Source organism: Tachysurus vachellii, chromosome 18, assembly GCF_030014155.1.
Source record: "Tachysurus vachellii isolate PV-2020 chromosome 18, HZAU_Pvac_v1, whole genome shotgun sequence".
Classification (NCBI taxonomy): Eukaryota; Metazoa; Chordata; class Actinopteri; order Siluriformes; family Bagridae; genus Tachysurus; species Tachysurus vachellii.
Genome location: NC_083477.1, coordinates 12,811,950 through 12,839,740, shown reverse-complemented (window position 1 = coordinate 12,839,740; position 27,791 = coordinate 12,811,950). Strand labels below are relative to the sequence as shown.

General features: G+C 35.8%; 4 protein-coding genes across 6 annotated transcripts; 2 read left to right on the top strand and 2 right to left on the bottom strand.

Annotated features, from left to right (window-relative positions):
- Window positions 1-4,074: 4,074 nt before the first annotated feature.
- On the bottom strand, window positions 4,075-7,534 carry LOC132861024 (galectin-3-binding protein A-like). Its single transcript, XM_060892360.1, has 6 exons — window positions 7,412-7,534; window positions 7,191-7,280; window positions 5,996-6,202; window positions 5,726-5,857; window positions 5,357-5,624; window positions 4,075-5,279 (listed from the first exon to the last, which is right to left on the bottom strand). The coding sequence occupies exons 2-6, from the start codon at window positions 7,267-7,269 to the stop codon at window positions 4,241-4,243; spliced, it is 1,725 nt and encodes a 574-aa protein (XP_060748343.1). The 5' UTR covers window positions 7,270-7,280; window positions 7,412-7,534; the 3' UTR covers window positions 4,075-4,240.
- Window positions 7,535-10,345: 2,811 nt separating this feature from the next.
- On the top strand, window positions 10,346-11,973 carry pde6ga (phosphodiesterase 6G, cGMP-specific, rod, gamma, paralog a). 3 transcript variants are annotated; one of them, XM_060892597.1, is made up of 4 exons: window positions 10,346-10,534; window positions 11,201-11,241; window positions 11,348-11,461; window positions 11,629-11,973. In XM_060892597.1, the coding sequence occupies exons 1-3, from the start codon at window positions 10,353-10,355 to the stop codon at window positions 11,422-11,424; spliced, it is 300 nt and encodes a 99-aa protein (XP_060748580.1). In that variant the 5' UTR covers window positions 10,346-10,352; the 3' UTR covers window positions 11,425-11,461; window positions 11,629-11,973. The 3 variants fall into 3 exon arrangements, with proteins under 3 accessions (XP_060748580.1, XP_060748581.1, XP_060748579.1); XM_060892598.1 differs by having other exon boundaries at window positions 11,348-11,471; XM_060892596.1 differs by having other exon boundaries at window positions 11,348-11,973.
- Window positions 11,974-12,408: 435 nt separating this feature from the next.
- Window positions 12,409-14,308, bottom strand: tspan10 (tetraspanin 10). Its single transcript, XM_060893096.1, has 3 exons — window positions 14,222-14,308; window positions 13,248-13,852; window positions 12,409-12,730 (listed from the first exon to the last, which is right to left on the bottom strand). The coding sequence occupies exons 1-3, from the start codon at window positions 14,306-14,308 to the stop codon at window positions 12,409-12,411; spliced, it is 1,014 nt and encodes a 337-aa protein (XP_060749079.1).
- Window positions 14,309-23,530: 9,222 nt separating this feature from the next.
- si:dkey-282h22.5 (uncharacterized protein LOC107988040 homolog) lies at window positions 23,531-27,459 on the top strand. Its single transcript, XM_060892915.1, has 4 exons — window positions 23,531-23,661; window positions 24,139-24,233; window positions 24,567-24,693; window positions 26,611-27,459. Exons 2-4 carry the CDS (start codon window positions 24,140-24,142, stop codon window positions 26,870-26,872), a joined length of 483 nt encoding a protein of 160 aa, XP_060748898.1. The 5' UTR covers window positions 23,531-23,661; window position 24,139; the 3' UTR covers window positions 26,873-27,459.
- The last annotated feature ends 332 nt before the right edge of the window (window positions 27,460-27,791 follow it).

Sequence of the window (27,791 nt, the reverse complement as noted above, 5' to 3'; positions counted from 1 at the left end):
ATTGTACTTTTCACTTATCTTTATATCTTAATGTCAATTACTATGATTTCTGTATCTTTGTCAGGAGCTTTTGGGACAGTTCCCTTTCAGACCACTAGAGGGAGCGCTGGCAGGTGTTTAACCATAGCCTATTTTTTGTTTAAGCATTATCCCTGTATTATTCTGCCTTCCATCCTGGTCACCAGTTTCAAATTTACCCCAATGTTTTGCAATATATATTCCAGCCCTTTTGTACCTTTCTATGTCAGTCATTGGTTTGTGTTTGTGTGGTACGGTGTGGCGCCACTTAGTGTTTCCATGTATCCATGTTGTAGTCATGTCCTCGTTACTCTACTTGTTCAAGTCTCGTTGTAGTGTTTGTTTAGTTTTAAGTTAATAAAGCAGTGTATCAGTTTTATCAGTATCCGGTATATGGGTCTACTCTACTCTAGAGATCCGAGTTTGTTTTTCGATTTATTCAGTGTTTTTCGACCGTTTAAGTAACATTTTTAATCTGAAAAGATCCACATTTGAAGAGCTGATCATTAATAAATAAATAAACAAATAAAAAGGAAAGTTGAATGTATAGTATCAAGGTTAGAAGGTATAATGTTTTTTTTTTTGATAGTATAAATACATGAACAAACCCTACACTGTAAAATCTGATGAAATCTCTTTAACTCCGTCATGATAAAAATTTTGTATACCGTACTCAGGTTTATAGGTTTGGAAAAGAAATTGTAATAGTCCTTTGTCTTTATAACTCGTGAGTTGAAACAAAGCTTACGTTTTTGTGTTTACTCAGATTTTTAAGGCAGCAAGTGAGCAAACCATCTTGAAATGAATTACAATGTACAGATGGAATATTTGATTAGCCTGGTGTATTACATATTTAAGGTAAAAATTTGACCAAACAGAGCAACAGCATACATAACATTAATACATAACAAGTAATGACTGTTGTTCGGTGGTGATTTTAATGTGTGTAAATTTTATGTAGCTCATAAGAATAAGCAAGGACTCAATAAACTGCCATATACTATAAACATAACATACAAATTGTCTTAGCAATTTTAGCCTTTTGTGTCTTTAGTGTTAAAAAAAACTGCTATAACATACAGTATATGTTAGTGGGGCACCATATAGTACGAGTATATGCAATACTGTATTTTGTATAAGACAGGAGATATTGTATTTTTCTAGAATAAACGACAACCGTATAACCTTTAATTTGTTTGGGCTGATATACTGAATCATGTGGTAACACACTGAGGTCACATAGAGGAAGTGATTCTAAAAGTCAGCAATTTGTGAAAACGAGAACAAAAAATACTGCTCACTATGAGTGATGACTAGAAGAAAATATAAAGACTCATTATTGGATTCATTACCAGAGGGAAAAAATACTGTATTTGCAAATAAACTAAACACAAACAACAAAAATTAGGAAACTAGTTGAGGATGTGTCCAGTTTTACAAATAAATTACAGTATGTGTATATTTATCATATGTGCATTTGTACCTTTAGTTCAGACACATGGTCAGACTTTAAACCAAAAACTGTCGTTGTATAATATAATATAATATAATATAAAACATATAGAAGCTTTACAGTTCCTGTGCCGTTAGACTATAGGGATTTTAAAGTAACATTGTATTGAGTGTTAGAAAATAGTACTTTTACAAAACTATTGTACAATTACTTAATTAACTAAATATGGCTCTGTAATCTTTTTTAGTGTATCTTAGATATTCATAGATTTTCACACACTTGGTCATTGGCTAATAATATTCTTTCAGGAACCACATAAGCTAAAGCAGCTATGCGTAGTAGATCTTTTATTCCCTCTTCTGTTCAAAGTAATCACATAATAAAAGGGACATTTCTGTCTATACAAGGAATTGAAGTAAAGATAATTTGTTAATAATTGTAAACAAACTACTAAAGACAAGACAATAAGAACCATAAATTGTGGATACAAAGTAAAGAACATTCAGGCTATAAGTGATACTGCATCACACAACAACAAACAGCAACTACAACTAAATCAAATCAAATCAAATTTTATTTGTCACATACACATACTGAACATACAGAGTACGACATGCACTGAAATGCTTTTTATCTCTGTCTGGTATTCAAACATAGAATGGAATGGATGCTACCACAAGACTGGTTGACACCCAAGTGGCGCAACATACCCTACTGTCTGAAGATTGCAAGTTTAATTGTTGAATTAATTCTCAATTCGCTGAGCCTTTTAATAAAGGATAAATAAGTTCAGCTAAGAAAAGAACCCATTTAACCAAGCTAGACCAATCAAACTAGGCACTCACAAACGTACTCACAAAAACTACAAACCTTATTATGAAATTCTCGTGATAATCTATGATTAAATTTTCAAATTTAAGTTTTCAAATTTTAAATTAAAATGACTTGTGACAGATTATTTACAAAGACCTGTATTGCTATATGGCTGAGGATATATTATGTAATAAAGACTAATAAAAAAAAAAAACGTTGTTAGCTATGATCATGTGCAATAAACACTTTTGAAACAGTATTATACAACCACCTCAAAAATGTGATCTCACTGATCTCATTGACTGTGCCTTGTTTCTTGGTGAGAGATGGACTGATTTCAGTATTTCAGAAACTGCTGATCTCCAAGGATTTGAGCTGACAGGAAGTCTGTGGCGACAAAATAGCCACAGTTTATAGCCAGGTTCCACTTCTGTTAGTCAAGAACAGAAATCTTACACAGCAAATACAGGCTCACGAAACGGAACATCTAATGATTAGAAAAATCCAGCTATTTTTGTCTAATTAATGAAATGAATGAATAAATAAATGCTATATAAATGTATGATCGCATAGTAGTCAACACACTTTCCTCACACCTCCAAGGCTGGGGGTTTAATTCCGTCTGCCTTGTGTGTGGAGTTTGTTGCCCTTGTGCTCTGGGTTCTCCAGTTTCCTCCCTCAGTCCAAAGACATGTTGTAGGCTAATTGGCAGCTTTAAACTGTCTGTAGAATGAGAATGTGTGTGATTATGCCCTGTAATCAGCGGGAACTCTATCCAGGGTGTTCCTATTGTGTGCTCCGAGTCCCCTAACCTTGTGTTAGATAAGCAATGCAGAAAATGGGTGGCTGAATGGAAATTCTATATTTTAGATATATGAATAATAACTAAATATAAATTTAATATTAACTGCTATTTGTTAAATGTTGCACCTCTAGTCATTACTTTTTGAAGTGAGCCCCAGACCACCATTTTCAATAGGACCAGGTTGGTTCTCTAAACCATTCCCAGACTCAGAAACAGCATTCACACATCAAACATACTAAACTCTGGGCTTCAACAGCCCCAAGTGTGAAAACCACATGATAAGTGCTATTGTAATCAGATATTTAAACTTTTGATTGAGGAGATGATTTATTTCAAAACTTTTCATAGCACTTTATATGTATATATATCTATATATACATATATATATATATATATATATATATATAAAACAAGACCTTAAAGAATGAGTCTTTATATTTTAAATTACATATATATATATAAAACAAGACCTTAAAGACCCTGAATAATTGTATGTGTTCCTTCAACAAAGTATTACCAAAATCTACCTAAATCCAAAAGCTGCTGACTTTCACTCAAAACAGAGACAATATTTGTCCTATTCCTGTTAATGTAAGACTTTGTATTTATAAACAAATGTGTTTAAAAAATTTTATGATTCATTTTGAGAATTTATTTTTCAATATTCTCAGCCACCTTTCCACCTGTTAGATCTGGGATCTAATTGTTCTTGTTTGGTAAATGATCCTAAGGTTTAAGGTTCGTAGTGACCCTCATTTTTGTCCTGGTATTCCAACCACATGTCAAAACTTGTCTTATGTATAAGCTCAGTGTTGTTTTTTTAATAATTCTTTTTTTTGTATAGTGTTGTACAATGTCCTGTTCACTGCATAATATGTTATTTTGTATTATATATTTTTTTGTGCATATCAATTGTTGTATAAAACTTATTGGACATCTGACAATTGGCCAAGTATGTAACAACTCAGTGATTAAAAAACATTAGTCAATCAACTCAACAATCTTTAATTTTAAACATGTTTTTTTTTTCACAGTGACAGTGGAGAACTGAAAAACTGAAAGAAATCACTATCATTGGCATGCCTATAATTTGATAGAAAAATTAGAACAAAATTGCAAACAGAGATCCACTAGTGTGCAGGAGAAGGTAATCAGATGTACTCTGGACTCACAACAACTTTAAAGCTATAGTCATCAGGGCAGGGATGGGACAGACCCATACTGCTGTTGGTGGGAACTACAGCTTTGTCATTTTTAAAATCTTGGACATTGAACACAATGTTTTCAGACTTGCATGAGAGAATCAGCTTGTTGTTGAAGCGAATTGTGTCCTTATAATTACTTAGGCCATGTTGGCTATAGAGTCTGGCTAAAGGCAAAGAGTCACAAATGAAACCTTGATTAGAGCATTCCCAACTATTTTTAAAAATCTGTGCTAGCCAACTGATTTTTTGTTCTTTGTAAGTCACACTGTTATGGGCAGGAGTCGCAAATGAGATAGAGGGAAAATTACCATAGGAATAATAATGAGAGGGATAGTAATTAGCTTGACTGTTTGAAGTGTAATTGATGACAGTGCTCCATGGCTCAGCAGTGTAAATCCTGGGAAGATATTCCTCAAAGTTCTTAAAATGGTCTTTGATCTTTGAGAAAGGCAGTGTATTAAATTGGAAGCCTTTCAGCAAAGCACTGCTGTAAAATGCTTCATTGCTTTGGTACATGCCAGAGCTGAACTGAATATCATAAAGATTTTCAACTGGAATCATGGGGAAGCGAATGGAACTTAGTAGGCTGACCTTGTCTTCTAAGCTAACTGTCTCTCCTTTCTCTTTGACTAAATCTTCCAAGACCTGAAGCACATAAAACTCATCTTTCACCACGATATCTGAACGAGACAGAAGTTCCTTCATCAAGTGTATGGAGACAGTTTTCCATGCTGGAGAGTCAGCAAAGAATTCAAAGTTCCAGGAGAGATACTGAAGAACATTTTCCTGAAGTAGCATGTCCTTTGTACGAACACCATACTCGTACAGGGACACTTGGGTACGGAAACTACTGTCCTGAATAAAGAGCAAAGTAAAGATTTTGCCTATCTCCTCCAAAAGCTGTTGCAACTGATAAATATAAGAAAGCTGGTGTAGGCACTGGGCTGAAGAGAGGGTGATGTCAATCTTGCGTGTGTAAAGATACCTAAAAGGAATTGCATGTCATTAGATCCAAAAATGAAGAATTTTGCTGAATGGGTTAATTCAATCAGTAGAACTTACCTCAAGAATCTAGATATATGGGGATGGCAGTTTTGGTCAATTTCAACTGTGAGGTCTTTCATGCTATCAGAGATATTAAACTGAGGGTAGAGAGATAATATCAGCCTATGGACACAAACTGTGTTCTGTTCAGCTTGGTCATCACTTGGGTCACGAACCACAATGCTGAAATCACAGTTGTCCCCACTATCAAAAAGTGTCCCAAGATCTTCAGACAGGCCCAGGCTGTGGTCCAGTTGGAACTTATGTTTGTTGTCCGTATATTTTGCTATAAATATTTGAAACAATATTTACAGACCTAGCATTAATTCAAAAAAGGTTACAAAACAGATTTAAGGCAAAGGCAAATTTATGACAGAAATGGCTTACCACTTTCACAGACCACCCCTGCATCCTCTTTGTGAGAACAATCAGTAACACCCCAGCCTTTAAACTTACAGCTGGACAAAAAGCTCTCTGATCCCTTGCAGCTCAGATCATCAAGCCAAATAGGACCAGAACCTAAACCAAAATCCATCTAATTAATTATATTAATAATTCAGAATTCATTATCTCATCTGCAGTAACTGATTTATCCTCACCAGGATCACAGTGAATATTATTTAATGAGCATCTCCACAATCACATTTAGAAACTTGCCTTCTCCGTATGTTCCTCCTGAACTAGCTGAGACAGCTCTAGGAAAACCAAGCTGCTGGCACACTACTTGGGCTTCAGTCAGGGTCCAATTATCATCACAGACTGTCCCCCATTTGCCATTGTGGTACACCTCCACACGACCTTCATTAGGCTGGTTGCCCCCCACCAACCGCAGTCCACCATCCTGGGGTGGTCCCTTTGTCTTGTCTCCAAATTGACATTGACAGTTCAAATTATAGGTATAAATATTTTTAAAACAAAATTTCAATTTTGATTTGTGGATATGTAAATTGTAACATAATTCAAATGAAAATGCAAAAATCAAATATTACTGTTTGCATTTGAATACCCCTTCTGTTTCTGATTTACCTCATACCAACTTTAGCTCCAGTAATTTATGTTAATAAACCTATTTGTTCTTTGTTTCCAAATGATATTGTCTCCACTCCGAATTGCATAGTTTACTAAAATAGATATATATTGGAAGACCATCTGGACTATCTGGACTTCTTTTAAATGTTAAAAGAAAGGACTTTCAAAATTTGATTCATTTCATTTCATTTATTTTGTTAAATGTCATATAAATACATATAAATATGTTAAAATCAAGCCACTGTTTTTAATCTTTGAACAAGATAACTATATTTAGATAAGACTAAAATAAGATAAAATAAGATGGCTATTAAGACAGTATTTGATTGTTCGACAGCAGCAATTGTCTGTTCAGCACATTTCCTTTGCCCTATAGCATGCCCTATAGTTTACTCTAAGCCCCAACACTGACTGCCCAGTTTCTGTACAAGTTATTGGAAATGCAAATGGTTTTTTGTGATTCCATTTGAATTTTGGCAGGCTCCATATTCCATACTCAGGAAGTGAAATAGCAAAATAGGTAACTGCTATTGCTATTTGAACATGACATGGTTATACAGTAACTCATAAGACAGGGGAAATGCAATTGCAAAAGGACTTTTCATTTGAAATTTGGCAGACATTGTATGTTTATATAATAAAAAATGCAAATGATGTGCAATTATTTCACAATTTATCTATGCACAAATAGAAAGTACAATTGCAGATACATATCGCAATTCCTTTTGAAAATGATCCTAAATAAAAATTTAAGGAAAAAAGATGCACACATTAAAAAGATGCACACATTAAAAACGTTTAAAACTGTTTGAAACATACTCACCAAATAGATTCCAGCTCTGTGTGGAGACATGAAGAGACAGCAGAGACCAGATGACAAAGCTAATTCTAAATGACACCATTTTAGGAGAATCTGTAAAAACAAATATTAAAATCTTAAGCATCTTAAGAACCTAAAAACCTTGTAATAGTACTTCAGAAGAAAACTTCAGATGGAACTATTTTTACATGAGCATATTCCTGCAGAAGGGAACTGTAGCTTACCTGTAGAGAAATAAGAAGAAATAATGAAACCTATGCAACAAGATCTCTTTATATAGAACCACTGGTGTTCAGTTAGAGCTCAGTGTTCAGTTGTGTTTCGTTTCACAGAAAGTCTAAAAAAGAAGGTGGGGTTAATGAAGAAATCTAGCACACAAAGTCCATTCTCCAAACAAAGTGCTAAGATCATATTACTTCCCTTTCAGTATAGAGGTTGGTGTTGTTCAAAACAGAACATGTTGAGACAGGGAACATTCATATCTTTTAATTTACTTTCAAGTTCTAAGCTTGTATTGAAAACACCTTCTACCCGCACGTTTAGTTTCTCGATTAGCAGTGCAGATATTTTTGTGGCGTTTTATATATTGTAGTCACAGTTGCATGAGCACAAGTGTGGTTATATTGACTATTGGTACGGCTGTGATTAGCTATGGCTCTTGGTTGCAGCCTTGTGCCTACAGCCAAATTACAGATGCGCCAAAATTAGTATAACCACACTCATGCAATATTGGTTAAATATAGTCTCTTGGCTTTATTTATTAATTTATTTTGCATTTCCTAGAAAAATAAAATAGTTCCGTCTTCAGTCTGCTATTTCTATCCTTGATTTTTTCCTGGATTTTTAGAAATTGTTTAGTGAGTAGTTAAAATGCACAGCTCTATACACTACTTAAAAAATCTGCAAATTATGTATGTGCAATGCCCTCTGATGGTACAATCCAGAGTATGTTCCTGACTTGAGCTTATTTTTTTCTAGCCCAGGCTCCAAATACACTATAAATTTGACCAGGAAATTTAATACTATAAATGATTTTTTTTTAATTTATCCTGTAGAAAAAGCTGTTATTTTCCCTACTATGCAAATGTGTCACTGTTACTTATTTTCACAAGGTAAAGTAGTGTGCACTCTGGTGGAGAAGGAACTAAAATAAAATAAAAGGAAAATATAAGACAAGGTTAAAGTCTCTAATATTGTGTTGCAGCACAAATGGCATGGAAAGCCAAGGGGTTCAAAAATGGCAAGCAAAGCCAAGACACCATCTGGAATCTATCATTAATTAGAAAGCAATCTTGCCCCTTGTCAGTGGAAATAATTATTATGTCAGCTGCTTCAGTCCCAACTGTTGGCCTATAAAGATAACTCATTACCAAGGTGTCCCACAAGAAACATCTCATGATGGGTAAAAGCAAAGAGCTTTCTCAAGACATAAAAGAATAAAAAAGCATGTTGAAGCTTGTTTAAAGTTTGCTGCACAACATTTAAACAACCCTGTGAAATACTGGGAGAATATAGTCTGGTCAGATGAGACTAAAATGTAACTCTTTGGATGCCATAATACACACCATGTTTGGAGGTCAAATGGCACTGCACATCACCTCAAAAACACCATACCAACAGTGAAGTTTGGAGGTAGGAACATCAGGGTGTGGGATTGTTGTTCAGCATATTGCACTAGCAAACTTCATATAACTAAAGGAAGGATAATAAAAAATGTTCTTAGACATTCTTGATAAAAATATGCTGCCATCTACAGTACCAGGATGATGAAGATGTGATTCTGTGAAGAATGGGCCAAAATCACACTTGAGCAATATCTTTTATCTTTTATTTTTCTTTCAGGTTCTAAGCTTGTACTGAAAACACCTTCTAGGTCCACGTTTAGTTTCTTGATTAGCAGTGCAGATATTTTTGTGGCATTTTAGAAAACCTTCTCAAATTTAAACAAAACATTTAGCCATATTGTGTCTAGAAATTCAATTACTCATCATTAATGTCTTGTTTTTAGTACTGTATTATAAATGCCATATTGTAGTCACAGTCGCATGAGCACGAGCGTGGTTACATGTATATTGAATATTGGTACAGCTGTGATTAGCTATGGCTCTTGGTTGCAGCCTTGTGCCTACAGCCAAATCTAATATCTGCATATATTTTGGAGAAGGTCAGTTCACTATTAGAGGAAAAACTGAATTTTACTGAGACTATGGATTGATTCAGGGACAGAAAACACGTGTCTCTACTGTTTAAGCTAGAGCGCTTGCACTCCGTTTAGCATTTTGTGCATTGTCCTTTCTCTAATGAGATTTATTAAATACCCACTAGCCAGGAGACTTGAGCCTTACAGGTTTACAGGCCCTGGCTTACAGGGTCACTGAAGGAGGTGGAGGAGGTTATAGTAATCCTGCTTCTGTAGCTTTGGAATTTGGTTTTATTATATTGAGTCTATGAGTCATCAAGTCTTGAGATAATAAGGAAGGTGGAGACTGCCCTTGTGGGCCAATATAATGGACTGTCCAATGGTTTTATAATTACTTCTCGAGAATACTGTAGCTTAAATATGACAAGAAGGAAAAAGTAGTCAAGTTTCCATGCAGAATGGGAGATTACATCCAGTAACATGTGCTTTTCATAAATACATTATTAAAAAAAATAAAATCTTAAAATTATGTATTAAAAATTTAATAGAATGAAAATTTACCAAGCACTAAAATGAACTCAACAAAGAAATAGAAAATAGAGGATGGTGTAAAGTATATTTACACAGTTATAATAAAGTACATACGTCTTTGTTTTTTGTTTGTATAATTTTGACATTTACTGAACACTAAGGAAAAATCCCTGCTTTTTACCAACTACAATTCAAAACAGATGAGTTACAATAATGAACAATCTTCTATTTTTTGGAAGTAATAAATTGACCTAAACCAGTTTAAAGCAGTTGATTTTAATTCCCAACATAGCAAAAACTGATTTAACACTTCACCAACTTCTGTAATAGTCCAATATACAGTATGTAGCACAGTTCACAGTGATAACATTACGCACCAAGTTCGGTGATATATAAGTCATTCACAATCCGACTTTAGCCTTATCTCCTTACTCTAATCCATTCACATCTAAATTACATGCAGAGAGTCTACTCTGTATCCATCACTTTCATCCATGAGTCTACAAACAGAGCCTGGATTCATGAACGTGGAGATGCCCAAGTCTGAACACAAAGCTGGCAGTAAGATGGCAACTCGAGCCACAGGGCCTGGATCTCCACACAAGGGTCCACCGCGTTTCAAACAGAGATCCACTAGACAGTTCAAAAGCAAACCACCCAAGAGAGGAGTCATCGGGTAAAGACATTTTTATTACTAATATTAATATTAATACTTTTTAATATGTGGATTTTGTGTAAAGATTTGCAGCTGTAACTGACATGTCCTACTTTGTTTCCTACTTACTACAGCGTGAATCTTGTGAATTCATGCTTGAATAACAACCACGTTAATTACATGTTTATGCATTAATTAAATGAAGCATGCTCTTTAAGAATGGATCTGATTTAAAGTATCATTTCTGATTGTTTATATAATTTGTCCTGCGCAGCCTTGTAAAAATTAATCATCATTGGAAGGTTACTTTCATCATTTACCACGATTCTTTTCAATGCCTTAAAAGTAAACAGGAATAATTCAATCTCAACCCGTTTTTTCATCCATTTCTCTTCAAATCCTGCTGTAGTACTAGTACCAGCTCTAGGTGACTCAGGGAGAGGGCAATGCTCCTTTCTACATAAGAACAAAATTAATACAGTAACATTTGTTTATTTAACAGACAATATTCTATGAGTATTTTGTGGTGTTTTAGACTTTAATGCTCTTGAATTTCTCTGACAAATATATAATAACATGTACTTAAGGTGGTCATCATTTATAAGCAAGTATTAATTTAGGTATTAGTGTATGATTATTTATGTGTGTGTATTTTGTGTGTGTGTGTGTGTGTGTGTGTTTTTACAGGTTTGGTGAAGAAATTCCTGGAATGGAAGGCTTGGGAACTGGTACAGTTTACATAAAAAACTCATTCTTAACTTCTTAAATCATGCAACCATGTAAAGACTATAACAGACCTAAAATTCAATATACAGATGTTGTTCTCTTTTGCAGATATCACTGTGATCTGCCCCTGGGAAGCATTCAGTCATCTGGAACTGCATGAATTATCTCAGTATGGCATCATCTGAGAAAAAAACCCTGCCTGTGCTACGTAGAGTTCCAGCGGTATCTAACAGTAATCAGATGATTTCTACATGACCTGTTTACCTGTTCATAACGTAGACAATGAAAAGGGTAACAATGGGTAAAATATAAGTCGGAGAGTAATAAGCATTAAATAAATAAGTTATTATAATATAATAAGTAGAATATGTTTATTTTTTTTGGTACAGATTTCTTCAGGACGCCTGAGATAGGCACGGGCTCCCCGTGACCCGAGGTAGTTCGGATAAGCGGTAGAAAATGAGTGAGTGAGAGAGAGATTTCTTCAGGTACATATTCACATGTTTTTTTGACTACTATTGAGATTCTGAACACAAGAAAATACTTGTAATGGAAATGTTTCTGGTCATGAACATGTTTGATGTTTTAAACAAAGATTTCTTTGTGTTTTACAATCATAGTGTGACTCTCATGTGCCACAAAAGAGCAGCTCTGTCAGTAGTGGAAATTGTTCATTTTTTTTTAAATGTACAGTCCTGATTGAATTTGATTGAGCAGAAATAATTTTGCGTAGAAAATGCTTATTTTATGTCTTAAAGCAGCTATTTGTGTTTTGTCTAAAATGAATTTAGTGCTGTGGTTGTTTTGTGTTTAAACGTACAATCATTAGCAGTACTGAAATGACTTGAACACTGAATAAAGCTTATTTTGTACTTTTTGAGGAAGCCTAAATGTACATTTGTTCGTAACATTGAATGCATGAAGTAACTAATTCAATAGCTATGTGTATTGGGAATGATATATTTGTCCTTTCAAACTGAAACATTAGTGAAAATGAAGAAAAATTTAGAATAGGAAAAGTGATAAGGAGAAATGATTATTCAGTTTTAAAACATATGGAACATAATGTGATAAATAGGAGCTATTATACAGCATATTGATACACGTCATATGGCAGTTTCTTGTACCTTGTGTTACTCAGAGACAAAAATGTTTGTACATCATTAAGATCATGCTTTTCTTTGCCATGCTTGTGTTTTGTTCCATTGGATCCTGTCCAGCAAGCATGTAGTAATGATCAATGTGAGGATCTGAACTCCGAGCAGGACAGCTGTTACTATGCCAATAACCTCAGAGTGCAGGCTGATCCAGCGTGAAATACTGCCCAGACAACCACCCAGGAAAATCACACTTTGAGCTGAGAACTCATCCAGCTGCTGTCCCCTAAGGCCACATTGTGAATTCCACACTGTGCCATTTTCCAGTGGATCCACGCAGCAGGAGGGAGGAACGCCACATGCCTGCACGCCAGGAGATGAGCAGTTAAAGTACCTGTAACAAAAAGGGTCAAAATTTTCAAAGATGGAGGGGAGAAGTGGCTTTTAGGTCAGAAGTATGATACTGTTCATTCATCCAAGTTGCCTTTTATGTACCTACTTAAAATTAAATATTATTATGCAGCCATTTTCTGTACCACTTATCCTACAAAGAGAGGTGAGGAACCTGCAGCCTATCCTAGGCTAAAGGCAGGGAACAAGGTTGCACAAGGCAAGGGGCTTCCTGAACAGGAACAATCACACACACCCATTCACAGACTACAGACAATTTGAAGATGAAAATCAGCATAGATCGCATGCCTTTGGACTGGGGAGGAAACCTGAGTACTCAGAGGAAGCCCCTGAATTTCAGGGAGGACATGCAAACACTGCTCATACTGTACAGGGCAGAGGTGGGAATAAATCCTAAAGCCCTAGGGGTGCATGGCATGCAGCTGCTGTTGTTGGTAGTATTATTGTTGATTAGTATTGATGAATCACTCTAATTCCATTTCTGGTGATTGTGTACTCACTGGTTGACCTCCCAGTCTCGGTAGTTATCCACCCCACAGCACTGCAGCCCAACCTGGATCTCGTCTGTGATAAACCTCAGGTCCAGGTCGTCCTGGTAGCGTGTCATAGCCATCAGCATGGCTGAGCTCAGCAGTTCGGTAATCCAGCCCTGCATGCTGTAGGCCACAATGGCCACCAGGAACTGAGCAGCTACAAGGACTAGAAGCATTGCAGAGAAAGTACGCAGCAGGCAGTAATTCTCCCTTAGTGCTCCCACACAGCCTGTCAGACAAAGAAGTGAAAGCAGCACACCAAGAAAAACTAAGAGCAGCATGGGATCAGTGCCAAGGCCATCCAGCTTCTCCTGAGCGAAGGACTCCTTGTTTGTAAGACCCCAGAAACCAATTCCTAAGGTGGCCAAGCCCAGCACAGAGAAGAAAAAGTTGCTAGTAAACAGCACATATTTCTGCAGAAAGAACGTCAGATCAGAGGGTCTTTGGGTCTGTAAATAAAAGGTCCAAGAAGACAGCTCGGTTTGCTCATTATGGTTTGATGAGCTTGAAACAGTTTGGCTCTCTGTGCTGATATCTGTGCCCTGGTATTGAGTGCCATTCCTATTGGTTACCTAGGAGATGTAATGGTTGTAAAATGTTAAGTAATGAAAAGTGTGTAATCGTCTTTACTTCATCGTTTGATAATAGATTCTAGGACATCATTTAAGACTAACCTTCATGCACTGTTTGGTCAAAATGACATTTTTGTTAGCATAAAGTCTAATAATATTCAAATTATTTCTCAATCTTTAAAGAGAAAGGGGTCCCATTAATATGGCACAGATATCTAAAAATCATATTAATATATTAAAAAATTCTATTTAAAAAATTATATTAAAAATCAATTAAAATCTGTACTAATTAACCTAATTAGGGTAAATAATAATAATAATAATAATAATAATAATAATAATAATAATAATTCACTGATACAATGTTACCTTTGTTATGAGTGGTCTTGTCACATCATCTTGTATTTTGGACCTCCAGAAAAAAGGAAATCTCTTTGAAAGCCAAAAAGAGCTCATCTCATATTGCTGGTTTGGGACACTGCACCCACTTGCATGCCGGTCAATACAAAAGAAAGAAGCATAAAATAAGGCAGAGCTAAAAAGAGTGTTTGTGAAGGAGCAGCAGTGTAAATGAGCATCGCTGAGATCTTGTGCATTCCTGCATCATGTGAGAGTCACAGTGCTGGGATTAGAGAAAGAATGTGTGTATGAATGAGATCATGCTTAATTGCCTGGAGATACAGTACAGTAAGAACCACAGAAAACTTGGCCATACAACTAAAAGGATTTGGGGGATTTAAATAATGTAAAAACATTATCGAAAATAATCGAATTATCCTTTAAATATATCAATCGATACAAATGCCTCCTACATTTCATCCCTGTTTCTGAAAATACTCATCTTCAGATCCAACTTGACAGGTTATTTTGGCAACAGTAAAGAGTAATATTTCTGGAAGCAGTAAACTACAAAGCTACTTCAGTAAATCTGTCACCTGTGAAACCTGGAAGCATCTGGGTATCTAGAACCTCTTCCAAAAAATTTTCTCACATCAGTATGCTGTAAAATCAGCTGTGACTCTTGTACAGAACCTAGACCTTCAAGAAGAAAACCTCCAGCAAGAATCACTTAATGCTTATTTACGCTACAGTTCCACATACACTATATATGAGGTATAAATGAAAACTCAAATCCCAGCTGTATAAATCACACAGTATAAATATAATATATTCTAATTTAATATGTTTCATATTAACTGTATATATTAATTTAAGCAAACTATTCTGAATGAGATTAATTTAAGTAATAGACAAAAACGAGGCAACTTTATACAATACATGAAACGTGGCAACTGAAACGATGCACGAATATTCAAAACATGGTCAAAAACAAAACACAACACAAATTACAATATTAAACAGTGCTTTGGCATAAACAATTAGAATCATAACGTAATTAATTCATGAAATACTTTCTTACTATATGTAACGTCCCTGTTCTTTTTTAATTTCAATCCATAGCTGTCTGCTTTCCTAAAATGTAATAAAAATGATCTGCATTTAATATATCTCACTCCTGACTTCTAAGGCTCCAACTTTTTGCAGCTCCTATAAAAGGGAAAACATTCCACAGACCTCTCTCTGAAATGTATTTTATGAGCATTATTCAATACTAGGCATATTAGACAAATGTGTGAAATCATATTCGTTTACTGGAGCCGCTGGAGCTTTTAATTCCTAAACTTCCTGTCTACAAAAGCCAAACCAGATATACTGTGTTAAAAACACACTGGAAATATTTTGTATCGTATTATTTACATGGTCTTCAATAAAGCTTTTTTTACTTAGGCTTATAAAAACCTACTAAGAACTATAACAACTAAAACAACTTTGATAGTAAAGAGTGCATTTGGTTTGCTCATTATGGTTCAGTGAACTCATTGTTAGATCTCTGTGCTGATATCTGTGCCCTTGTATTGAATGCCATTCCCAGTGGTTACAACATATTAAATAAATTTACAGAATGTCATGCTGTCATGACATACATCAGCACATGTGCCTTTTTCTTTGGCTACATGTCCACGCAGACAGGCAGGCTCTCCAGAGGAATCCAGGTCTTGGCCGTAGCCTCATATTGCACATATTTTGAAGAGGATAGATTCAGCATATTTAAGGAATAAGCTGAACAAATGTTCCTAACTTCCAGTTCCAAATTTCTCAATCAATTTGAAGGTCAGTGTTTCACAGTATAGTCTATAGGATCTGATATCTTCAGTATAAGATTCCTTTCATAATTACATAATGCTAATTTTCTTTAGTGAAGTTTTTCCCGCTTGCAGACTAAATGGACGGCTCTCAATGCACTGGCCTAAGCTTGATTCCCAGGCAGGGAACTACTCAGCCCCGAAGAGATAACACTCAGCGTCAGTCCCAAGCCTGGACAAAATGGAAGGGTTGCATCAGGAAGGGCATCCGGTGTAAAATCTGCACCAAATCTTAATGTTGGATTCCTAACATTTGGTCATGTACCATCTACCTTCAAGAAAGCAAGGGTTATCCCCATCCTGAAGAAACCTGCTCTGGATCCATCAGACATCAGTAAATACAGAACGATATCACTTCTCTCTTTTCTTTCAAAAATTCTTGAATGCATTATCTATAATCAACTGTCTATCTATCTATCTATCTATCTATCTATCTATCTATCTATCTATCTATCTATCTATCTATCTATCTATCTATCTATCTATCTATCTATCTGTAGCAGAACAACCTCCAAGATCCCAACCAGTCTGGCTTTAAAGCAGCATGTTCCACAGACACTGCCCTTTTGGCTGTCTCTGTGAGAGTACATGCTGCTAGATCAGCCAAAGTGTCAGATGTCATCTGTTCTCATAGTCCTCCATCTTTCCGCAACGTTTGATATGGTCAAACACAATACTCTCTTGTCCACCCTTAGGAGTCTTGAAATTGAGGGATGTGACAGGGGGAGTGACATCTGCTCCAAGCAGACTCTCAACTGGAGTTCCACAGGGCTCAGTACTTGGACCTCTCCATTTCTTCCTGTATACTCATGCTCTTTGTAAAGTTATTTCCTCACATTGGTTCTCATACCACTGCTATGCTGATGACACTCAGCTTTTATTCTCCCTCTCTCAGATACCATGACTTAGCATGTTTGTGGAACATATCGTGGATGACAGCTCATTAAACTCAATCCCAGTAAAACATCCCAAGTGATTCATCCCCAGGTCAGTATCTTTCAATGTCCCTACACAACGATATGATCTCCTTTTTGGTCACAGCTTGCAACCTTGGCGTAACCATGGACAACCAACTGTTCTTTTCCTGGCATGTTGCTAATGTGACACTCTTGTATTGGTTTCTTCTCTACAACATCAGAAGGATTTGACCATTTCTATCCACACAGGCTACTCAGGTACTTGTTCAGTCTCTTGTCATTTTAAGACTGGACTAATGCGACTGCACCTCTGCAAATGATCTAAAATGCAGCTGCACAACTTGTTTTCAACCTGCCTAAGTTCTTACATACAACCCCACTGCTGCGCTCCCTCCACAGTCTTCAGGTAGCTGCATTCAATACACTGATGCTTGCCTACAAAGCCAAAAATGGACCAGCTCCCTCCTAACTCAAAGCCCTTATCACTCCTGGCACTCCTCCTCACTGCCTCAGATCTACAGCACTGCTCGATTGGTCCCACCATCTCTCAGGGTAAGAAGTAGGTATACAGCAAGACTTTTTTTTGTTCTGGTATCTAGGTGGTGGAATTAACTTCCCCTAGATGCCCAAACAAACGAGTCATCTTCAAATGACGGGTAAAGCCCTACCTCTTTCTGAAACACTTAAACTAGAACTGTTTCCCTTGTTTGTTCTATGTTTATATTTTAAAAAAATCCCTGAACAGACATTAGGTTGATGGTATCTTACGTCTGTGACCTAGTGAACCAGTGTTAATGTATTCATTATTGAGGACTTATAAGCACTTTTGTACATCGCTCTGCATAAAGGTGTCTGCTAAATGCCGTAAATGTAAATGTAAATCAAATGCAGATGATTCCCTGCAGTGATTCCAAAAAGGGAGCAGCTGAAAGAACAACAACAGACTATAAATGCACCAGATGTTTTTTGCTCTTACATGACATCTAGTGTAAGACTAGGTAAACCACAGAATAATAAATAAATCTTTATTGATCCACCTACGGCTTAATTATTACAACTGATGCAGAAGAAACTTCTTGAAAGGAATCCACCCGTGATTAATACATTAGTACAAAGCACGATTTTATTACATTTAAATGTACATTTAAATATTTAGTACAATTAAATGCTGCTTTAAACTACTGATGTCATATGTCTACGTAGGTTTACAAAACAATCCTGGAGGGACTGAAGAGGGGTTTGGGGTATCAAACATGAAAGTTTAGCAAAACACAGTGTTTTCAAACTGCCAGATCTACACCTTTGCCTTAATAAAACAAATTTATTACGCAAAATCCCCAACAAAGCAAATAAAAAATTCTTATGCACAAGAATATACATACTTTGACTCCAGAAGGTCATAACTGATAAATAATTAAATATATAACTAAATTCATTTAAATATTTTTATTCAATTAAATACATTTTTGGATAGTCCTTGAGTGTAGAAATCTGAGAAACATAATTTCCTTTCAGAGTAGCTTTTATACAGTACATGAGGCTTTCAAGAAGTGGTGTTCCTTTAATTGTACAAAGAACCCTTCAGATCCCAGTGGTCCTATTTATTTAGGTCCTTTTATTTTAAAAGTTTGTAGGGCAGATTGTGCATTATTTTATCTGGCAGGTGTGGAAATGTACCCTCTTCTATTCTTTTCATTCACAGTTAAACCCATCTGCTGAAGCTGTTGAATGTGTCAAAGTTGGTGCACAAATTCTAATATATTAACCTAGTTTTAATTCATTAATACACCATCTGAAATAACAGAAATGGTAGACAGAAGCCAAACTTTTATTGGCAGATCAGAAATAAATGTATTTACATATATGGATCCACATATAACAGATGGAGATCAGATAATTGATTTGGCAGTAATTACTTCACCTGTCTCTGTTTTGGAGTTCATAGATCTGGAAAATTGATTGTCCCAATAGAGTTTATAGAGCTTTTTATGTCATATTCTGGCATTTAATCCAAAATTTCCACTTCTGTCTTTGACGTGCATGCACTCATTTTTCAGCAGGAATTTTCCAGTGTGGACTCTAATATTGTATTATATTATTAACTATTGTATCTTTAGTTTTTCATGATCTACAATATTATGAAAGCTTCCAGAAAACTGCACACTGAATGTCATTGCTAAATGAAAGCACAAATATTTGTAACGAGCATCAAACTTCAAACCACTCCAACACGTGAACAATAACTAGCACTAAAACTGTAGGCACACATGATGAATGCTCCAGAATGAATGTTGAGATGCATTCTAAAATGTTTTTAAAGCATTCCTGAAATTTGAAAGTCTGAATTTTTTTTCTGATTATCAAATAAGATGTGGCAAACATATGTGACTGAAATTAAATGTCTCTATTTGCTGCACTTATGCCTCATCTCGATGCTTCTACTCAGTGCTAAGATTCAAACTGATAAAATTAAGAATACAAATAAAACAAGAACAAAAATAGTGTGTGAGTCTGCTTTGACTTCTTGATGAGGTCATTCTTCCTTAAAGTTCAGGTTAGACTGGGCTGTGGAGAAATCCTGTCCCAAACAATGAAATTAACAGTGGATCCAATATTTAATATGTGCTTGGGGTAATGTGAAGGGTGACAACATAGAATTTCACATGAATCTGGAACCAGTGTTAACCCTGGCAAAATCTTAGGAACAGTCTTGGTGCTTTGCTTCAGACTATTCGTCATTCATATCATTCGTCTTCTCTCTCTGGAACAGGCTGTTAATCAGGAAAAATCAGAACTTAACTATTATAGCAGTTGGAATGTTAAAGTGTTTAATTGCTTTGAGAACTTTGTTTTTTTGAGTGAAGTTGCCCGAATCTGCTAGAATGCGTGCTGGTTGCTCTATAAATTATATATACAGAAAGCTTTTGTTTGTCCTCATGTGCATCATGTACTGTAGGTTGCTCAGTTGTGCTTATGAGGTATTTACTTATTTGTATAGCTAAAGGACAGGCCAGAGAATAAAAACTAGGAAAAGGGAAGCAGAGGACTGGCAGTAAGAAATGAGCTCTGCTCAATTCTGATTATTCATTTCCTGTGTTAGTGGACACATGTAGACTTGATGAAAATAGTGAATAGATGATGCATTGAAAAAGGTGCACAAACATGATGGAAAATATTATTTTAGCATAAAGCCAACAAATAACTGTACTTATGGTTTAAATTAGAGATATATCTACAATTTACTGAACCGCAACATACTGAAGCCTAAAATAAAATAATAATAATATAATGTCAAGTGTGAAAATTTCACTGAAGACATAGGAGAGAAGCAGTGATGAATTAATCATCCACATTAAGTGGGAAAACGGACATGATTGTGTAATTGAAAGTGAAACATGGGCATTGTAAAGATTATCGTCAAAAAATGTATTTATTAATACAAACAGATGTTGCCTCATTATAAGCCTGCTCTATTTGTCATGGGATATGATGCTGTGATCAGACATTTCCAGTGAAACTGAGCTGTCAGAGTACATTATCTGAAAACTCTGCTGTTTGCATGGCTACCAGAACAATTTTCCATTACTTAAACTATTAAGTGTGTTTAAAAACAATTTGCCAGTCAGTTTAGGTCAGTAAACCTTGGCTTGCACATAGAAGCTGTAGAGTAACTCTATATTAACTCTAGATTTTTTTTCACTGCAAAATGGATACCAGACTTGACAGAATGGCTGCGACTTGCTGAGTGCTGAGGTGGTGAGTGAAGAGAGTGACCTGTAACTTTATTTATCTTGCTGTAGTCTTTTTTTTTGACTAGTATCGTTCACAGTCTGGTCATGTTTCTGTATGTTTGCACTTGTAAAAAAGAATTAGATCAAATAATATGTAGATGATAGTGAGCAAGGATTCATTAACAGGCACAGAAATAAACAGAAAATGTAAATATGTGGATCTGAATAATATTAAGGATAAACATAAATGAAGTAACTAAGCAACAAAACAAAACTAGGCATACTGTAGTAAGAACTTGACAATGATAGAATGCCTGCAATGGTGTTACCACAAGTCAACGCAAGTAGATGCATGACTTCATGAATAGAGTTGCTGGCTTTGTTCTATTCCTGCGTTTCTAGTGAAGTCACCCTGCGTTTTGCTGCCATTTTAAAAGCCAAATATGGGACTGACTGTATCAATGTGCTTGTGTCTATGCTTTATTATGAATAGAGTGGTGAATAAATAATAGCATGCTGCCTTGTACCTATGTTAGATCGCTAGCTTTATGGGACAACTGGTAAGCTTATCTCAACAGCTAAAATTAGCAAAAGTTAGTTAGATATCAATTTATCCTCCCTAATGACTGTTTTATCTCCTCGTGACGAAACACCCTTTCTAAAGTAAGGTGAATAAATAAATAAAAATAAACATCCATGATACCACAAATCCAGATTTGGCAGCAAAAGATAAAAATGTAACTAAAACTTAAATGTAGTCTGTTAGACGCATGTGTCATTACTCAGGGTGTTGATTTGTGCAGTTAGGTTGAATACAGTAACATACTGATCCATGATATAACCTCTTCTGAATGCAAGTGTCTCTTGGTGTGATTTTCTATATAATAGAACTGATACAGCTACATATTTTCTCCTGCTGGTCAATTCATGGTCATATTTACTCCTGCAAGTGTTTACAGATTTATTCATACACACGTTTTCTTTTTTACCTCAGCCTCATGTGCGGGATCACATGGTCATCTAAAACCAAAATTACGAGGACAGAAATCCATTCCCTTTCCAATAGTACTACAAGCTTTTATTTGTTTCCACACTCCAGCCTTCTTCCAAGTCCAACTCCTTTGAGAACAAAACAACTTACCACACATTCACAATATTATCATTACGTAATTCAAGCACAAAAGTTTACATCTGCATGAGAACAAGAACGTTTCAGAGCAAAACACTGGTTTCTATTTTGGTTTCACTCTTTAAAACGCAGAGGTTTGTAAGCATCCATTCATCATGTCAACACTCTTGTTTGATGGAACATGTTCTTAAAAAGCTAGCTATAACTGTCAAAATATCATGTGCTAGGCATAATTTGGGATGAAATTGACAGTATGCGTTAAAAAAATCTTCTCTTTCTGTTAAGTTTTCTAAAGAATAGAAAAAAAATGGAAACAATGTTAGAGAAGTAGAAAAGTGGAAACTCTAAAGAAATCCTTCAGATCACTATGTGGGTCTGTATGGTATAAATATTGATATAACTTCTGCTATTCAGTCTCTCACACTGCCTTCAGACTCCAGTCACTCTCATGAACTTTTACATTTTAAACAGACAATAAAATATTCAAATGAGGTTTTTCATGGAGTTTATCAGTTACTAAGCTCCAGGTCTGCTTCTGTCATCTTTCCTGTTTCAGGCTGCTTGAACTCACCAGAAAGGCCCAGATGTTCAACAGACCATTACAATGAGACACGGGAATGCAGTGCTGGAATGATGCCCTTACATGAAGTTTTTTTGTACTAGAGCCGAGCGTGACCTCTGCCAGGACTGATTTTTTAATCGCACCTCTGGATTGAGTCAATGCAACAGAAAATGGCTGTGGGTGGGATACGGATCGCTTTTGATTGAAGTGGGAATGGGGTGATGCTACTAACTTAATGTCACAGAATCTTTCTCAGCTCCTGTTCCAACCCTACCACTGCTGTCAAATCCTTATCATATGAAGGACTGTTTCCAGGCTTTGACAAACTTGACATATGTTAAACTTGTTATATGACACCTTGGAGACCTTTCATTTTAGAAGGAGAATTATCCAAAATTCACTGCTTGCCTAAATGAATACAAAAAAAGTAATGTTTTCTTAATATACTTTAATGTACTAGACATTTAACAGAACAACTGGTTGATCACATTTACATATTATTAGGGAACATATTTAAAGACATTGTGGGTGCTGCCAAGAGAAAATTCCACCTGATCTACATTTTTCCTACTGGATGAAGGAAAGGCATTAAAATCATATTGGAAAGTAAAGCTGGTCTTTTGTTTTGACCTGTTTCTGGAAATGATTATACTTTTGGCTGTGATGGCTATTCTAACTGTGGTCTGACTCCTACTTTGGATTAGACATACCTTGAAAAAAGATCAATTAAATCCTTTATTTTTCTTTTTTGGTGAAAGGGGAAAGCCATGTGGATACAGGAAGAGTATAAAAAACCCCACAGAGACATTAGCCTGAGCTGAACATCAATCCAGAGGCCCTGGAGCTGTGCGGCAGCAATGTATAGTCAGATATGAGCTAGGCACCACTGTGTTTGCTAAGTAAATGCTATGTACTATAACGTGCTATGCATAACATCTACAAAAATAACAGGTAATATAAAAAGGAGAGAGGAAACAACTACTGTATATGGGTAAATGTGCCATTAGCTACTGTGAGTAACTGTGGTGTGGTACAATGATTCTTTAATATTATAATGTTCTCTCTCTCTCCTTTTCTCTGTTTCTCTCTCTCGAACTATTGCTGTGCAGTTCTGGAGGCGGGAGCAGGTTGAGGGATGGCTTTTAGGCTTTCGATGCTAATATAAGAGAGCAACTCAAGACATGTTGCTTCATCGTCAGCACACACAGTTGTATTAATCTAAACCTCGGATATCACTGACCACAAGAGCACAGTCATCACTCTAAGGTATTTGACTATGACCCAATCGTTTGCTTCTAGCATTATCATAACATTTATTATGTTAGTATATATATGTAAACTTTTTAATAAATGCTTATTACATGCCCAGTAAGGTCAGAGAGAGGAGTACATGTAGGCTTTAGACTATGAGACAGTGATACATCTGGTGTGTAGTTTTGTAAATTACTCAGCATATGATCTTTATGTTAGCAAACAGCCTTGATTTATGTTGTGCACTGCATATCAATGACATACATTTATGCGGTTATAATACAGCTCTAAACCTCTGTGCCAGACTCCGCCTAACATTGTTTTGTCGAGAACTCTGGGGATTTTTTTTTTTTAAATGTGTGAAGCATATGCTATTGTTGAATGAACTGAAAGCAGATGAATCAAGGATGTTGAGGGTAATGTGTTATATTCATACTGGCTGCATATCAAACGATTACACGATTTCAACCACATCAGTGTTGTGCTTCTAAGGATGATGAGATTGAAGAGGGATCTGATTCTACTGATGCTCCTCTCTTTATGCGGTGCTCAGAAGAAGGGCACGCAGGAAACATGGGAGCACAGAGGTAACAGCTTTCTTTACTAGTTTATCAGTTCAGTAGAATAAACATGGATTCTGTGGACATGACATCATTCTGTGTTGTTCTCTAGTCCTTCTTCAGCATCACTGCAGAAAAATGTTGATTATAATGTTTCATGCTCCCAGTGTTTTAATTTCAGGGACTTTTTTAAACTACTCAGTAAAAAAAAAAAAAAAAAGATTTCCGGTTTATACTGAAAACCAAAGCTAGAATAAAAGGACCAAATTATCAAATGTTGCCAATTATATGGGCACATACCACTCAATTGATTTAGTTGGTATAATCTGTAAATGGTTTGTATAACTGCTTACTTCATAGACAAAAAAAATGGCAAAAGCTGCTCAAACCTGACCCAAGTGCTGGACAACTGGAAATATGCCATCATGTATCAGGTGAAGGATCTGCTGGTCAATAATCACGCTTCAGTCTTACCTGAATATGTGAGGTGAGTAAATGGCTGAGCAGAATGCATATTTATTACATATTATCATTGAAAGTAAGCTGACCAGTCAAGAACAGCATCAGAAATGTGGTTTTCAACGAGTTACTTGATACAATTATATAATTGTATAATTATATAATACAATTATATAATTGTTTGTATTAAGTGAAATCAGGGCTACACTTTCGCTTGAGTCAATTTGTATAGATTACGAGGAGCCATGTGAGATCTATCTGAGCCATTACTTCTGCAAAAACAATTACTTTTAATGTGTGTGCTTGCTGTTTGGAATAACTATAATTTAATCTTACTACCTAACTTAACAACGCAATTTTATTACTTTGTGCAGACATGTGTTAAGTCGTTAATTTCTGGCGCAGCTACCACTGGAATTGATTCAGTCAATATTAAAAAGTGCCATGACTTAACTTCCATTACCTCATACAATCCCATATGAAAATACTGAAATGGCAAGGCCAATTCTTTTTTTTTTCTTCTCTACACTGAAGACATTTGGGTTTGAGCTCAAAAGATGAATGTGAGATGATAGATCAGAATTTCAAAGTTAATTTCCTGATATTTACATTTAGATGTGCTAAGCAACTTAGACCACGGCACCTTTAGTGACAAATTACACTTTTTTTTTTTTTTTTTTTTACACTTTATGCAGTACGCCAAAAGAAAAATTAAGGTAATGCATAAAACACATATTAAATTAAAAAGTCTTTACTTATGTACATTGTGTAATTTGTTGAGAACAAAATGATATAACAATGGAATCAATAGAAACCAAAATCATTAGTCAACTGAGGGCTGGATTAAAAATCACACCAAAAATCACAATAAAATTACAGGTTGGTGAACTTAAAAAAAGTATACATTTTTACCATAGCAGCTCATATAGTGTGTATGGCCCCCATGTGCCTGTATGCACTCCTGACAATGTCTGATGTCTCATTCTCCTGATAAGATGGCAGACGCTGTCCTGGGGGATCTCCTCCCAGGCCTGATTCAGGGCATCAGTGAGCTCCTGGAGTTCTGTGCAATCTTCCAAGTATATTCCCCCAAACACCATTGCTGATCATCATGATGGATGAAGTTACAGGCTGCATAATATTCCCCAATGCATCTCCAGATGCTTTAAAGTCTGTCACAAGGACCAGATACCAATTCTACTGCTGATTTGTTGCCCATCTATGGCCCTGTGCAGCTCTCCTAGTGTAACAGCTCATCTCCTGGTATCGCCTCCATACTGGGAGACAACCTCATTGCAATTTCCAATATGGAGAAAACCTCCTTGCTATGATACATATGAATGTGGCATTCTGGAGGAGCTTGTTGTAGGTACTGCCTTATGCTACAAGGAACTTAACAAAACACAAAACTAGAGACAAATCAGTCAGGAAGGATAAAGAGAGAGCTTTTCTGACCACATTTCTGTGGATACCATCTGCAAAGCCATTTCCTTTTTGGGGGTTATCATGCCTTGCCTCTCCATTGCATCTGCTGTCACTTTCATTTTCACCAGAACAGGTAAAACTGATTATAATCACTTGGCTTCCTAAGTAGACAAACTAATATCCCTCAAGTTTAACTGACTTAGTATTATACAGCGATGAATAGGCCATCCCTTATGTTTTTTGAGCAGTGTATTTGGTTGCATGCATCCAATCTAATTGGGAAGAACTTAATCATGCAGCAAGACAATCTAAAACACACTGCCAACACAACAAGAGTAAAAATTAAGAGCTATGAACTGTTTAAACAATAAATCTAATAGATCACACCACATCAAGAAAGGTATTTACCTTCCAGTTCCAGGACTTTCAGAGAAGACTGTACATCTTAACACTTGCTGTGAAATGAATGAGATCTTGAATCCAAAATATCTTTTCTGTACTTCTCTTAAATTGTTCACAGGATCAAGTCTCTGTCTGATGCAGTAGATGACCTCTACAAGCAATTCAACACTCTGAAAGACAGCCTGGGAAAACTCACCAGTAAATTTGACAAGGTGGAGGATTTCGTTGATGAGCTACAGGCAGGAAAAATACCCAACGCCTGGATGTGGAAGGCACCAAAGCGTCCACCAGTGAGCGTGCCAACTCAGACACCAGTGAGGGCCTCAGGTAGAGGACAGTGGGTTCGGAGGGCAAGAGCCAGGAGAATCCCTGGTACTTAGTGGACATTAGTGGGACATTTAGTAGGATATTGACGGGGGGGGTATTTTATACACTGTTAGTAAAAAGGTTCTTTAAATGTTCATTGGATAAATAAGGGTCCTTAGCATCCTAAAAGAATTCTACTCTGAAACATTCTATATTGATCTTTAAGGGTTTCTTCTTTGGTACAACCAAAGAGCCCATAAGGGTTTTAAATGCATTCGAATGTTTTTTTTTTTTTTTTACATTACACAGTACAAATGAGAATATATACCTTTATATGCATCACCCAAAGATCGTAAAACAAATGACAAATGCCATTAGCATTATTTTACACTATAAGACAAATGCCATTAGCATTATTTTACACTATAAGAACATAATCATTTCAGGTGACATTTTATTTTATTAAAATGCAAAGCTTTGCCTATGATACCTAGTTTTAGAATTAGCAGCTAAATCAGCGGGGCTGATTACACTTGCTTTGGCAAATGTATAAATAAATTTGGCTGTTTTTATCAGATACCAGATATATTTTTATCATATATTTTGTGAAATGTGTGCTACTATAATAAAATTTACACAATGATTTAAATGTTTTCTTTTACTCAAGCCTCTTGGTAATAATATATATAAGAAATACGGAAAGGTCACAAAATTATTTAATTCACTATTTTCTCAATCTAGGACAATGCTGTTTAATGCCTTTACTATAGCTGCAAGCAAAAGAATAAAACATGATAATAATCCAGGATTATTTTAATCTTTATTAACAGATGAATGAGAAGGACGTCAGGATAACAGATAAGATAAAAGTTAATAGGTTTTTCCTAAGCTTATTAAGCTGACCTATTCATATATACATATTTTTGTGGTCATGATACGGGAGTATTCTTATTTAGCCTATGTGTTCATTTGTAAATTAAGTAAAACAATGGT

What these genes read in the sequence shown, in the direction of transcription:
- si:dkey-282h22.5 (XM_060892915.1), top strand. Translation starts at nt 24,140, where the DNA reads ATGATGAGATTGAAGAGGGATCTGATTCTACTGATGCTCCTCTCTTTA. An exon ending in GGAAACATGGGAGCACAGAG is followed by an intron (nt 24,234 to 24,566) that starts GTAACAGCTTTC and finishes CTTACTTCATAG; the next exon opens with ACAAAAAAAATGGCAAAAGC. An exon ending in GTCTTACCTGAATATGTGAG is followed by an intron (nt 24,694 to 26,610) that starts GTGAGTAAATGG and finishes AATTGTTCACAG; the next exon opens with GATCAAGTCTCTGTCTGATG.
- tspan10 (XM_060893096.1), bottom strand. Translation starts at nt 14,308, where the DNA reads ATGAGCTCTTTTTGGCTTTCAAAGAGATTTCCTTTTTTCTGGAGGTCC. An exon ending in CAAGACCACTCATAACAAAG is followed by an intron (nt 13,853 to 14,221) that starts GTAACATTGTAT and finishes TACATCTCCTAG; the next exon opens with GTAACCAATAGGAATGGCAC. An exon ending in CGAGACTGGGAGGTCAACCA is followed by an intron (nt 12,731 to 13,247) that starts GTGAGTACACAA and finishes TTTTTGTTACAG; the next exon opens with GTACTTTAACTGCTCATCTC.
- LOC132861024 (XM_060892360.1), bottom strand. Translation starts at nt 7,269, where the DNA reads ATGGTGTCATTTAGAATTAGCTTTGTCATCTGGTCTCTGCTGTCTCTT. An exon ending in ACAGAGCTGGAATCTATTTG is followed by an intron (nt 6,203 to 7,190) that starts GTGAGTATGTTT and finishes GTCAATTTGGAG; the next exon opens with ACAAGACAAAGGGACCACCC. An exon ending in AGGGGTGGTCTGTGAAAGTG is followed by an intron (nt 5,625 to 5,725) that starts GTAAGCCATTTC and finishes AAATATTTATAG; the next exon opens with CAAAATATACGGACAACAAA.
- pde6ga (XM_060892597.1), top strand. Translation starts at nt 10,353, where the DNA reads ATGAGTCTACAAACAGAGCCTGGATTCATGAACGTGGAGATGCCCAAG. An exon ending in CCCAAGAGAGGAGTCATCGG is followed by an intron (nt 10,535 to 11,200) that starts GTAAAGACATTT and finishes GTGTTTTTACAG; the next exon opens with GTTTGGTGAAGAAATTCCTG. An exon ending in AATGGAAGGCTTGGGAACTG is followed by an intron (nt 11,242 to 11,347) that starts GTACAGTTTACA and finishes TCTCTTTTGCAG; the next exon opens with ATATCACTGTGATCTGCCCC.